General features: G+C 44.5%; 1 protein-coding gene across 1 annotated transcript in view; it reads left to right on the top strand.

Moving 5' to 3' along the window:
- The first annotated feature begins 361 nt into the window (after positions 1-361).
- Positions 362-14,087, top strand: part of polr3a (polymerase (RNA) III (DNA directed) polypeptide A) — a 35,055-nt gene continuing 21,329 nt past the window's right edge. The window contains exons 1-9 of the mRNA XM_060939128.1: positions 362-502; positions 2,381-2,516; positions 5,014-5,151; positions 12,014-12,185; positions 12,450-12,604; positions 12,734-12,973; positions 13,342-13,504; positions 13,632-13,768; positions 13,933-14,036. Of these exons, the coding sequence (XP_060795111.1) occupies positions 459-502; positions 2,381-2,516; positions 5,014-5,151; positions 12,014-12,185; positions 12,450-12,604; positions 12,734-12,973; positions 13,342-13,504; positions 13,632-13,768; positions 13,933-14,036 (1,289 nt within the window). The 5' untranslated portion in view covers positions 362-458. The remainder of the gene's footprint in view (positions 503-2,380; positions 2,517-5,013; positions 5,152-12,013; positions 12,186-12,449; positions 12,605-12,733; positions 12,974-13,341; positions 13,505-13,631; positions 13,769-13,932; positions 14,037-14,087) is intronic.

Genomic DNA, 14,087 nt, shown 5'->3' with positions numbered 1-14,087 from the left:
CCTCAGGCACTGATGTACAGTATTTTAGAAAGTTTTTATAATAACTCCTTTAAATCAGATTAAATTCAGTCACACAACACGTCAGAGTCTGAATAAATATGAAACATTAGCAATGCATGAAAATAATTTCATTTTAAAACTTTTTATGACATATTTACATTGCAGATTGGGCTGTAAAATCCTAAATGACCCCTAATTTGAGATTTATTCACAACTTTCGATATTTCTCTTCACTTTCATGTACAGTATCCTCCCTCCTCCTCCTCCTCCGCTCCTGTAGGTGTCGCTGTTGCTCCACAGCGCCGTTATTACACCTGCAGCAGAACAAGCCGCGCGCTCTTCCGGGTTCTGTATTAATGCGCATGCGCAGACTGTGCCGTGTTGTGCAGCATGTGATGGTGCAGCTGTGTGCAGCTGTGCGGGTTTAGTGACTAAAGGAGGAGAATAAAGACGCCGCCATGGTGAAGGAGCAGTTCAGAGAGACAGATGTGGCCAAAAAGATGTGAGTTATTTATTTACACAGATGTTCTTTCAGGAAAATGAAGCAGCAGTGAGTGTGAAGAGAATACACACTTTCACATGGCTGATGAGTTTTCACTACACACACACACACACACACACACACTCGGCTTGTTTATAGCTGTGGTGTGTGTTTAGAGTTCCTGGTGCACTGATGAATATGAATAGAATTAATTTCTGTAACAGTGAATGAAGGGTTAAGTCTGTAGATGTGTTTAAAACCCTTTGATGCAAAACATGGGTCAAAAGTGACCCGGCTGAGTTTTTATCTTCTATATCTTTGCAATAAATTAATTCCATCATTCAGTATTCAAGGTATTCCTCAATTAACTTGTTTTTGATCATCATACATCCTTATTTTATTTTTTCCTTTCTTACTTTTTGAATAAAAACCCTTTTTGTATCACTACCCTTCTAATGCACAACATGGGTCAAAAACCACCTGCATTCATCTCTCGTTCTCATTATCTCTAGCCGCTTTATCCTGTTCTACAGGGTCGCAGGCGAGCTGGAGCCTATCCCAGCTGACTACGGGCGAAAGGCGGGGTTCACCCTGGACAAGTCGCCAGGTCATCACAGGGCTGACACATAGACACAGACAACCATTCACACTCACATTCACACCTACGCTCAATTTAGAGTCACCAGTTAACCTAACCTGCATGTCTTTGGACTGTGGGGGAAACCGGAGCACCCGGAGGAAACCCACGCGGACACGGGGAGAACATGCAAACTCCACACAGAAAGGCCCTCGCCAGCCCCGGGGCTCGAACCCAGGACCTTCTTGCTGTGAGGCGACAGCACTGACCACTACACCACCGTGCCGCCCACCTGCATTCATTTTCCAGGTTATTTCCTGTATGGCTGAGTGTTTCTATGAGATACTTTTGAAATAAATTCATTTTGTCATTTACTTTTCCAAATATGCAGTAAATCTCTTGTTTTTGTTTAGCACAAATCATTTTTATTTTTCCTTTCTTAAGTTATGAACAAGCACAGCTTTTGTAATTCTACATCAAGTTTACACACATGGGTCAGAACCGACCCGCATGCATTTACTCCAGCGTTTGGTGGGAACTGTGAATTGTGCTTGTGTCAGACATTTCACAGCTCAGCACGGCGCCCTTTACCCATCTCATACATGCAAGTAATGTTTTTCAATTGTTCTAGCATTACCTTAGAAAAAAATTGATTGTTTAGGTTACCTTGAGAGTGAGTAGATTACTTGTCAGAAAGTTACAGTAATTACTATTAGCTACCGAGCTGCTGACATATTCTACTTTAGTTAGCTAATTTTATTGTAGTTGGCTTAGCTAACTACATACGGTTAATAAATAAATAACTGGCCCCATTCACTGCTAAAGTAATTACTTGAAACAAATTATTATTATAGTATTAAGACATTTAATTTTAAATCACACTTGGATGACCCATGTGTAGTAATATAAAAAGTATTTTTGTTCATAAAGTAGGAAAGAAAAAATTAAATTAATGATTTGTGGTAATTAAAAACAAAATATTTAAAGAATACTTGGAATATTCAATCATAAAATAAATTGATTTCAAAAGATAGAGCAAAGAAAAACTCAGTCAGCATGAAATAACCTGGAAAACGAATGCGGGTCATTTCTGACCCATGTTGTGCATTAGAAGGGGTGTGCATATGTTTTGCATCAAAGGTTAATGATGTCACAAAATCGCTAAAGGTCCATTTGTTAAAAGATGATGTTTAAGGTGCAGTAATAACCTGTGAGTAACAGTTTACAGTTTGGTTGGAAGGTGATTTTGTTCAGTCCACAAAAACCGTAACAGCAATCACTTCTACGATGATGTTTACGGGTCGTTTTCCGTCTCGTTCCAGAAGCCACATCTGTTTTGGGATGAAGTCGGCGGAGCAGATGCGTCAGCAGGCTCACATTCAGGTGGTCAGTAAGAACCTGTACAGTCAGGACACCTCTCACACACCGCTGCCCTACGGAGTGCTGGACCACCGCATGGTACAACCGCTACACATGCACACCTTTACACCTCTCTATTTTATTTCTTTACCTCTTTACGCTTCCTGTGAGGCTCGTGGAGGCAGGAGATGGGCATGTGGAACCCAGAAATCCTGGGTTTATTCCTGTATCCCGTATTCCCTTTGCAGGGGTTTTATTTCCCTAAACACACATACGCAAACAGCTCTCTGCTCTCGACCCTCTTCCCTTTATCTCCCCATTGCTGCTCGTTGCGTCACTGAGCACTCGTTCGACAGATCCGTCTGGTCTGTGAGCCTGATGAGGTGCATACCAGTTCTTTCAAAGGGGACTTGATGGATTAATGGAAATGGGTGCGGTGGTGTTTTTGGGGTGACTGGTGAATTCACCCTGAAAGCCCAGCCAATAAAAATGAGCCATGAGCTGATTGTGTTTTGTCCTGTCCTAAGTGCCCTGCCATCAGATTGTAGTGAACTGCCTGACATAACACTTCCCAGCAGCTCTTTGGGTCGTTTCCTCTTGAGTGTCCTGTGTCCCTCAATATTATCTGTCTTTAATAACTGAAAAATGCAGTTAGGTTAGCGCAACATGAGGCTGGGCTCGCTGCCCATCGATGGTTGGTTTTCACCTGATTGAAGGAGGGCCTCAGGGTCTCGTCTTGTGACCGCTTCAAAAAGGAATCCTCATGACGAGTTGAGTGGCGGGATGGGGCGTGGGCCCTACCCACCCTCCGTATCCCCCTGACACAGCGTGGACGTTAAAGGCCCCAGCACTGCCTCCCCTGCTAGTGTGGTGCTAAATTCCCTCACTCCTTGCTACTGCAGGACCCAGTCCACAAACATTTTCCTCACTGATTTCTGGAACCCTGACCAACTCGTCCCCAGAATCAGTGGTTGAGGTGAGAACTAACTGCTGCCTTTACTGTTTTTGTCTCTGAAATTGAATTTTGAGGGGCACTAGAGGATACCCATCCCCATGGCCACACCTCACCTTCCCCCTTCGTGCTGTACCCAAAGTCTCCCCATGAACCAGTCTCAGGTTGCACACTGACTCTACCAATGCATGGTTTGTACCCCCTTGTACCCGGTGGTATCTGGTACATCCCAGCCTGATCATGGCGGACTGCAGTGCATCAGGGATCGGGACAGTTGTCCCCACCTCCAGCACATAGCACTGATCCTGGAAGTGCCCGGTTTCACCGCAGCACCTGCACGCCACCACAGGACTCACTCCTACCCCTGCAACCATGGTGTTGCCCACCTGTGGGGAAGAAGTGCACAGAAGGTGGAGGGAGACCCTGGGCTTGGGGCATGGGCTTCGGGGGAATCGGCCCCTGTCTCTGGTGCAGTGGTAGGTGAGGGGTGAAGCACAACAGGTGGGCGGGCATGCTTCTAGGGAATGCCACTAGATGGTCCTCTGCCAGTTGGAGCCCCTTATCCAGTGATGCTGGGTGGTGCTGCTGGACCCACTCCAACGCCCTTCCAGCAGCCGTATTGATGACGTCCTTGGTGTTGTGTTCCTCAGCCAGTGATGACAGCCATCCTGGAGTTGATGAGTAAACACAAACATGCGCCCACGCTCAGCAAGCATCAGTGAGCGGAATCGCTGGCAGTGTTGCTCAGAGGTGAGGCCGACCTGCTGTGGTATTGCCCACTTGTGGTCCGGGTACTCCAGCAGGTTAGTTGCAGGGAGCTGTTTGGCCACAAACTGCTCCTCCCTTGATGGTATCAGGAAGAGGTGGCCCGCCCACTGTAAGGTTGCCCAACCCCATGCCACCACTGTTGCTTCAAAGAGCTGGATGAAGGCCTTGGGTTCACATGATGATCCTGTTTTGTTCAGCATGATGTGGGGTGTGCCCACAGCGACTGCTAGGACTACTGCTGGAGTACCAGCTGGCTGAACTCTGGAGCATCTGTTGATCCTCCTGCTACACTTGGAGCAGCACCTGGAAGTGTGTTTCCTGCTCCGTGCACGGGGTGACGAGGGCCTGGTGTTGTGGCTGTTGGCGAGGGCGTGGATGAGCTCTAACGGGGCGAGGACTCCACAACGGCGTTCTGTCTTCTGGTCTCCTGAGCTTTGGGTCAGCGTGAGGTTCATGGTTCACTCGCGTGTCCCTCGTTACCACTTGCCTCTCAGCTCCTCCCTCTGTTCACAAACTGGTGCTTGGCCACACCCATGCTTCCACACTTGCATTCTTTCTCTCTATTCCAGAACTCTCATTTCTTATTCATTAATCATGCTCTTCTTATTATTTGACTTTTTTTTTGTCATTTTCTTGGCTCTCTCTTTTTGCCTTTTTTAAAAATTATTATTCTAGTCTTTGTTTGTCTGGTCTCTTTGTCGTCATGTGTCATTTACTTTTTCCTTTCTCTTTCTTGTCATATGTCATTGTTTCTCATTTTTTCTTGTCCCTCTTTTGTTTCTTGTCTGTTGCTTTTGATTTCATTGTTTCATCTTTTCTTCTTCTTTTTTTTGTGTGTGTGTGTGTGTGTGTGTGTGTGTGTGTGTGTGTGTGTAGGGGACGAGTGAGAAGGACCGTGGCTGTGAGACATGTGGGAAGGTCCTGGCGGATTGTTTGGGTCATTACGGTTACTTGGATTTGGAGCTGCCCTGCTTCCACATCGGCTACTTTAAAGCCATCATCGGCATCCTACAGGTCTCTCTCTCACACACACACACACACACACGCGCCACCCTTTATCTCTCATTCATATTGTTTTTATTTTTCTGGAGTGTTTAAAGGGCACATCTTGGGTAAATTCAGGAGGAAGCTCAATGTAATTCTCTTATTTTATATTAAACTTTGGTCAAATATCTGCCACATTCTGCATTTTGTGCAATTTTTTTTTACCTTGCGCAATACCAGAAAAATTCAGCTGAAATCGAGCCATTTGAGGCGAATTGGTCCGCCTCTGAAAAAACTTGGCATTTGGATTTCCCAGCAAACATTGATTTTCGTGGTGTCGCGTGCGGGACGCCTCCCTCTGAATCCTACGTCAGCGCTGGTTTGTTTATGAGAAAACCACCTGGTGGTTTTCTGCAAATTTCTTCAATGTTATCGCGTAATTATTAAAATGGTTAACAGATGTATCGTAGGAGGGTGTAGCAACACCAATCATGATGGGATTAGTACTCATCGTTTCCCAAAAGACCGGACAGTGAGAGAGAAACGGGAGCGCTTCGTGCGAGGCACCCGGAAAAACTGGCAACATGCAGCAGACCACAGCGTCACATGCGGGGCTCGCTTCATAAAGCCCGACGACTTTGAGAACTATTTGCAGTGGGAAATGGGCTTCAAGAAGCAACTTGATCTGAAAAAAGACGTGGTTCCATCTGTTAGAATGCCCAAAGCAACACCGTCTCCATCTGTGTCAGCGTCGCCAAAGGATCCAGCCGCGTTCGTCTCCCCGACAGAAGGTGAAGTGCCGCATTCCCAGGGCTTTCCACTAAGGCTCATACTAGCCAGCCATGACAAATAAGTAGCCAGCCGGGGGGAGTAAACACAAAATAAACTCCTGTGCACACAGTTCCCAGGATTAAATGTATTTTCCACAGACCATTTATTTATTCACTTTACTCAAACACAAAGTAAAATGGCAGTAAATCTTCTTTCTTTTCTTGCGTTCAACTGACAAACTGAGGTTGCAGGTCATTATAGCCTGTTGAATAACTTTCAGAGCGACAAAAATATAACCTAAAATGTACAAATAAAAATACTTTAAAATAAAAGTTAAATATCATTCAACAAAAGTCTAGAATGCTGCCAGCACTTCACAATACATTTAAATAGTTTTATCCCCATTTCCGTCTTAATCATCTTCACTATCACTATCTTCCTATTATTATTATTATTATTATTATTATTATTATTAGACAAGCTATATTAATTTCTCAGATATTTACTCTATTATTTATTTATTTATCTATTATTATTATTACAACATTGCATTTTTTTTTTTTTTTTTAAATTCATTAGTGTATGCCAGACGCTAATGCACCAAAGAAAACTGATTTGCGCACTGAAAATAATCAGTAATAGGCTATACAAGCTCACATATTGCATCATGAGGCGTTCCTGGCTTGTAAATCTCTTATTTTCGGTGCGTGACACATTCACGCAGCTGAGCATGCTATGAATTAACAACGACAACGGTGGGGCGACACAATTACACACTCAGCCAACATTTCTCCATTTGTGTATGAAAATACACTCCAACCACTCAGTTTGGGTTCATTTACAACCAACGGTGTCTTTTGATGCCAGCACGGAATTGAACGAGAGAAGACTGGTTTACTGGAGACAAAATAAGCGTCATCTCTGCTTCTGTTCCCTCCGACACACGACTGCCTCCGCCGAGTGCGCGCACACCACATGTCGGGGCCATGGATGAGTTACTCTCCCCTGATCAACGAAGTCGGCGGGGAATTTGTGGTTATTATCGGTACAAACGGCGCGAATCACAACTTAAATGAGTGCGGTTCAGTTTGACATTATTGTCAGTCCGTTAGATAAACATTTAATTTTATTAAAATCGAAAATTAATATTTAGAGCCTGTGGGCTACAAAAATAAGTCATTAAAGTAGCCGGCTGGACTTAATTGTGTAGTCGGCTGTATGGCCGGCAGCCGGCGCTTGTGGAAAGCCCTGATCCACTGAGGCCCTCGAAGCCGAGGACCAAGCAGAGCCGAGAAAAAGACCAAGAAAATCGGTAATTCACAAGTTGACTGTTGCCAGGGTAAGAAATAAGAGAGACTCTACTCTAAATGAGGTGTTCCTGTGTTTGTGTGGTACACGGATAATGTTATTTATTGACACACACAAAAGTAAACACGAAAGCGCTGGGTGATAATACACTTACTTCACATGCATCAGGGGATATACGGCGTGTCAGGGCTTGAGATCTTGGGACCTGCCAAACACAGTAACTGTATACACAACCCTGCTTAGCCGATTCCCTGTGCGTAGCTTATGAACTCTTTCTCCTACAGTAGCCAGGACTCTCATTACATTCTTCATCCAAAGGTGAAGTAACATTAGTCTGGTTAACACCAGACCATATCACAAGTGAAATATGGTCTGGAATCCGCCTATTGAATTTCTCGTAGGGGAGGTGTGGTTTACGATTGTCAACGGCCGTTTATTGGACGTTGTGAATGTCTATCATTTGGCGTATACGTAGCCCATGGCCAATCATGGCAGTTGTACCCGGTGACGTAGTTAGAGCGACGAAGAGGCGAAGAAGAGAAGGAAAGAGAAAGAGAAGGCAAAACAAAAATAGGAAAATAATGGCACTGAATGATTACTGCCGTTTGTGCAAGACAAATATGAGAGAAGCTGGTTTGGTTAGTTTGGTTCGTATCGCTCGCCGCCATGTTAAATGTGATCCGTAAACAGTCCCAAATAAACTACAAGCTTCTGTTTGTCGAGTAGTACGCGTCACCGTCTTTCCACCCCTCCCCACTCTCTGATTGGCTCCCTAACTCAGGCGAGCCTTTAGACCAGGGGTGGGCAATTATTTTTTCCATGGGGCCACATGAGAAACAGAAAGTTTTGTGGAGGGCCGGACCAAAAGGCTGAGCTAAATTCTGCATAATATTAATTGTATTTCTTTATATAAAGCAGTAAATAGCATTGTTTTTACAAGCTGCTAAGACTGATAAGAGTCTGGAAAAAACGAGGTTGCCTTACAAAAAATGTCATTTATTCAATCAAATTTCCCAAAACAATGGTTAACAAAATGTGAACGTTTGAACCTTTTTTTTTTTTTTTTTCAGTCACATTCACCCCAAAACACAATAAAGACATCACAATATTGTCTTTCTACTCCAAATATCAAGCAAGATACGTCATATTATACAACCCCGATTCCAAAAAAGTTGGGACAAAGTAGAAATTATAAATAAAAACGGAATGCAATGATGTGGAAGTTTCAAAATTCCATATTTTATTCAGAATAGAACATAGATGACATATCAAATGTTTAAACTGAGAAAATGTATCATTTAAAGAGAAAAATTAGGTGATTTTAAATTTCATGACAACAACACATCTCAAAAAAGTTGGGACAAGGCCATGTTTCCCACTGTGAGACATCCCCTTTTCTCTTTACAACAGTCTGTAAACGTCTGGGGACTGAGGAGACAAGTTGCTCAAGTTTAGGGATAGGAATGTTAACCCATTCTTGTCTAATGTAGGATTCTAGTTGCTCAACTGTCTTAGGTCTTTTTTGTCGTATCTTCCGTTTTATGATGCGCCAAATGTTTTCTATGGGTGAAAGATCTGGACTGCAGGCTGGCCAGTTCAGTACCCGGACCCTTCTTCTACGCAGCCATGATGCTGTAATTGATGCAGTATGTGGTTTGGCATTGTCATGTTGGAAAATGCAAGGTCTTCCCTGAAAGAGACGTCGTCTGGATGGGAGCATATGTTGCTCTAGAACCTGGATATACCTTTCAGCATTGATGGTGTCTTTCCAGATGTGTAAGCTGCCCATGCCACACGCACTAATGCAACCCCATACCATCAGAGATGCAGGCTTCTGAACTGAGCGCTGATAACAACTCGGGTCGTCCTTCTCCTCTTTAGTCCGAATGACACGGCGTCCCTGATTTCCATAAAGAACTTCAAATTTTGATTCGTCTGACCACAGAACAGTTTTCCACTTTGCCACAGTCCATTTTAAATGAGCCTTGGCCCAGAGAAGACGTCTGCGCTTCTGGATCGTGTTTAGATACGGCTTCTTCTTTGAACTATAGAGTTTTAGCTGGCAACGGCGGATGGCACAGTGAATTGTGTTCACAGATGATGTTCTCTGGAAATATTCCTGAGCCCATTTTGTGATTTCCAATACAGAAGCGTGCCTGTATGTGATGCAGTGCCGTCTAAGGGCCCGAAGATCACGGGCACCCAGTATGGTTTTCTGGCCTTGACCCTTACGCACAGAGATTCTTCCAGATTCTCTGAATCTTTTGATGATATTATGCACTGTAGATGATGATATGTTCAAACTCTTTGCAATTTTACACTGTCGAACTCCTTTCTGATATTGCTCCACTATTTGTCGGCGCAGAATTAGGGGGATTGGTGATCCTCTTCCCATCTTTACTTCTGAGAGCCGCTGCCACTCCAAGATGCTCTTTTTATACCCAGTCATGTTAATGACCTATTGCCAATTGACCTAATGAGTTGCAATTTGGTCCTCCAGCTGTTCCTTTTTTGTACCTTTAACTTTTCCAGCCTCTTATTGCCCCTGTCCCAACTTTTTTGAGATGTGTTGCTGTCATGAAATTTCAAGTGAGCCAATATTTGGCATGAAATTTCAAAATGTCTCACTTTCGACATTTGATATGTTGTCTATATTCTATTGTGAATACAATATCAGTTTCTGAGATTTGTAAATTATTGCATTCCATTTTTATTTATAATTTGTACTTTGTCCCAACTTTTTTGGAATTGGGGTTGTAATAATGATGCCCACATTTGTAGTCTAATCACCTCATTTGTTGCTTTTCGCCGGAGATCGGCTCCGGCGCCTGCTGGTGACGTCACACTATGTGATTGGCTGGACCGTTTGAAGGATGACGTACAAGTTTGTGGTTGGTCTGGACAAATTACGGAAGTAGTTATCGCGGGATTAGGTTTCATGGGATTTCATGTCATGTTCATGTCGCGCGCAATGCGTTTTTGTTGAACACAACTTCAAAATAAAAGCAATGCACATTCAGTCCATGCATGAGGTAAAATTAGAAAATACGTTTATTTTGTAATTTCTAATTAACCTTACGCGGGCCGGTCAGAATGAACCAAAGGGCCGGATGCGGCCCGCGGGCCGTAAAATGCCCAGGTCTGCTTTAGACCATAGTTTCCATGCTGTCTTTTCAGATCGGAACGATTGTGCAAAGCAGCATGGGATTTCCCAGGCTAAAGTAACATTGCGCTCAGGCGACAATTCCATATTTCAATGCAAAATCGCTCGCTGCTAAACTTGGTCTACACAGGCTGTACACTGAACCCACGCAGGGTCTCTCTGCCTGCTGGCGGATCCGCACATGACCTCACGAATCTGGATCAATCTGGCTCCAGACTCCCTTGGGATTTTTCCAGACGCGTTTTATTTTTTCTGCTGTAGACAGATGGCCTTGTGCAAAATTACCCTTCTGGATGAGTGTGTAAAGGGACAGACTTTCATATAAAAAAACAAACACTAAATTGGTCCAGGACATGCACTTTAAAGGTCACAGGCAACGGTCGGAGGTGGAACGTAGAATATCAACTTTATTGTCTAGAAGAACGACCCAAAAAGCAGATTAAATCTTCCTGGTGTCTAATTTGCACCATAAAATTGAATAAAATGGCTAAAATATACTGGTTTGCGCAAGTTCTGAAGGTTTGTTTACATCTCTCTCACATGCGCTTTTACTGCCAGGGGGCGTCGTCATGACGTCACTCAAGGCAAACGGACCGGGAGCGGCTCTGTGTTTACCTGCGAACCGAGCACACGTGTACGGACTCTGGTCGTGAGAGGCTGTGTAAAATGTCTGAAAGCGATTTTGAAGTAGGAACTCTCCAAATTGAATATCGAGAGGTGAAACCGTATATGTATGACCCTGTGGCCGCTGCGAAGCCATAGTGGATATAGGTAACGATTACTTGACATTGCGCCAGTAGGCCACATTAGCCTGCCATCCGCGGTATTTCCCGGTGTCAGTATATCGGGCCTGACGTCTCATCTCGTCTATCAATGATGATTTTTTTTTTTTCAACTACCGAGCGTTTAAATGAAAGCTAAAAACGTTTACCTCCACTCTTCTCCTTTTTGCTTGAGCGTTGCTGCTCCGTTTCTCCTTTGACTGCTTGATTTTTGTGCTCGAATTTTGTTGGAACAGCGTCAGGTTTGAGCTTCTCTGTCCGACACGGACACTTAAACTCTCCAACAGATGGGGATTCTTCAAAAATGAATCATTGTCGAAGTGCTCGCTCGCGCTGCCTCTTCTCCTCTCTCAGAAAAAGGTAAAAGCTTCTTCCTGAACCGGTCCCGTTGTTACAGTCCACTGCACAACAATAAGGCATGGGGGTTTTCTTTGGAAATTCCTGAACTCGCGTCTGCACTCAAGCCGAACGGCAGTGTAAGTAGCCGGAAGTGGACTCGACTCGAGCGGTTTGTTTGTCTTGAATGACGTCACGCGCCGAGTGGTCACGAAAAATCGCCGAACAGAAATTCGCTGCGATCCGCGCTAACTTATTTTAATTATTACTTATTAACAATACTTCTTGGGACCAGAAGAAAATTACAGAGGGTTTTTTAACATAAAGTTTCAAATGTGCATAAAATTGAAAATCTTTGCCTCTGAGCTTTAAGGTTTTAATTCTCTCTCTGTGTGGAGTTTGAAGTGTAATCTCTTATTAAAGCCTGTAGTAATGTTTCACACTGTTATCTCTCTCCCGGTTTATTGTAATTTCGTACAGTACAGCAGAATGGTGTGTGTGTGTGTGTGTGTGTGTGTGTGTGTGTGTGTAGATGATCTGTAAGACGTGTTCTCGGATCATGCTGAGTAAAGAGGAGAGGCAGCAGTTCCTGGATTATCTGCGGCGTCCTGGGTTGCCATATCTACAGAAACGTGGCCTGAAGAAGAAAATCTCGGATAAGTGCAGGAAGAGGAATGTGTGTCTTTACTGCGGATCCTTCAATGGTGTGTGTGTGTGTGTGTGTGTGTGAGAACATGTTCCATCTCTCTCACACACACCGATGTCTGATCATCCACATCAGACTGAAACATGTTTTTGCTGAAATTAAATTAACAGGAAATGAACTCGTCTCATACTTCTGAATATTCTGGAAATTTTTGTTTCCTGTAAATTCAGCCACAGTCTCAGTCACGGGTTTAACTTATTTCGGTGCATCACTAATTAGCACACTGTGTGTGTGTGTGTGTGTGTGTGTGTGTGTGTGTCAGGTGCGGTGAAGAAATGTGGTCTGTTAAAGATCATCCATGAGAAGTATAAAAGCAGTAAGAAGGTAATGGATCCCATCGTCTCTGATTTCCTCCAGTCCTTCGACACGGCCATCGAACACAACAAAGAGGTGGAGGGGCTGCTCAGCCGCGCTCAGGTAACAGTCTTCATCTTCATAGTGTTTAATCATGTTTCATTAAAGTAACAGCTTTCCAATTATGGATCTCTCTCTCTCTCTGTGTGTGTGTGTGTGTGTGTGTGTGTGTGTGTGTGTGTGTGTGTGTAGGAAAACCTGAACCCTCTGGTGGTGCTGAATCTTTTCCGGAGAATTCCCAGTGAGGATGTTCCTCTGCTGCTGATGAACCCAGAGGCGGGGAAACCTGCTGACCTCATCCTGACCCGCCTCCTGGTCCCACCCCTCTGTATCCGCCCCTCTGTCGTCAGTGACCTCAAATCAGGTACCAACGAGGACGACCTCACCATGAAGCTGACGGAGATCATCTTCCTCAATGATGTCATCAAGAAGGTCAGTGCACTTCAGTGAGGGCTCTGACGGGGGAGGGGGGGCTTGGCTAGGGCTCTGACGGGGGAGGGGGGGCTTGGCTAGGGCTCTGACGGGGGAGGGGGGCTTGGCTAGGGCTCTGACGGGGGAGGGGGGCTTGGCTAGGGCTCTGACGGGGGAGGGGGGGGCTCTGCTAGGGCATTGAGTATCACAGTGCTGACTGGCATGTAATTATAGCCAGAGTTTATAAATTTATTTATTTATTTCTTGTCTCAGAATTTAATTAAAGTTAATTTGGTAAACGTAATGAAATAAGTAGAGTAAATTGAGGTTATTGATAGGGTTGCCAGATTGGGTTATTTGCTCCAACCCTCTCTCCATGTTGTCCTCAGCACCGCATGTCAGGAGCGAAGACGCAGATGATTATGGAGGACTGGGACTTCCTGCAGCTGCAGTGTGCTCTCTACATCAACAGCGAACTGTCAGGAATCCCACTCAACATGGCGCCCAAGAAGTGGACCAGAGGATTCGTACAGAGACTGAAGGGAAAACAGGGTACGCACGCACACGCCCCACACACTGACCCCAACAGTTACTGTGAACTTCATACACCGTAATATTTGTTTGTACTCCGACTTTAACATTTTGTAGTCATTGAATCATTGAGCTTTTTTCTTTTCAGGACGTTTCCGTGGTAACCTGAGTGGAAAGAGAGTGGATTTTTCCGGAAGAACGGTCATCTCTCCTGACCCGAACCTGAGGATCGATGAGGTCGCTGTTCCTGTTCACGTCGCCAAGATCCTCACTTACCCAGAGAAGGTGAGCAGAAAAACCTGTCTCCTGAATGCTGTAGGTTTTTCTGGATGTCGGACTGTTGAGGTTCTCGGGTGTGTGCTGTGAATAATGTGCACGTTAATTTTACTTTGACTCATATATTTTTGTACTTTTTTTTTTTTCCCCGCCCCCTCTCTTCCCTCCTTCAGGTGAACAAGGCGAACATGGAGCTGATGAGGAAGCTGGTGAAGAATGGACCAGACATTCATCCTGGAGCAAACTTCATCCAGCAGAGACACATGCAGATGAAGAGGTGAGAGACTCGTCGCTCAGACGGCCATCACGTCCCTCTGATGTTTCTGTG

This window comes from Neoarius graeffei, chromosome 14 (assembly GCF_027579695.1).
Source record: "Neoarius graeffei isolate fNeoGra1 chromosome 14, fNeoGra1.pri, whole genome shotgun sequence".
NCBI lineage: Eukaryota > Metazoa > Chordata > Actinopteri > Siluriformes > Ariidae > Neoarius > Neoarius graeffei.
The sequence above is the reverse complement of the archived record's forward strand: the minus strand, read 5'-3'. Positions and strand labels throughout refer to the sequence as shown.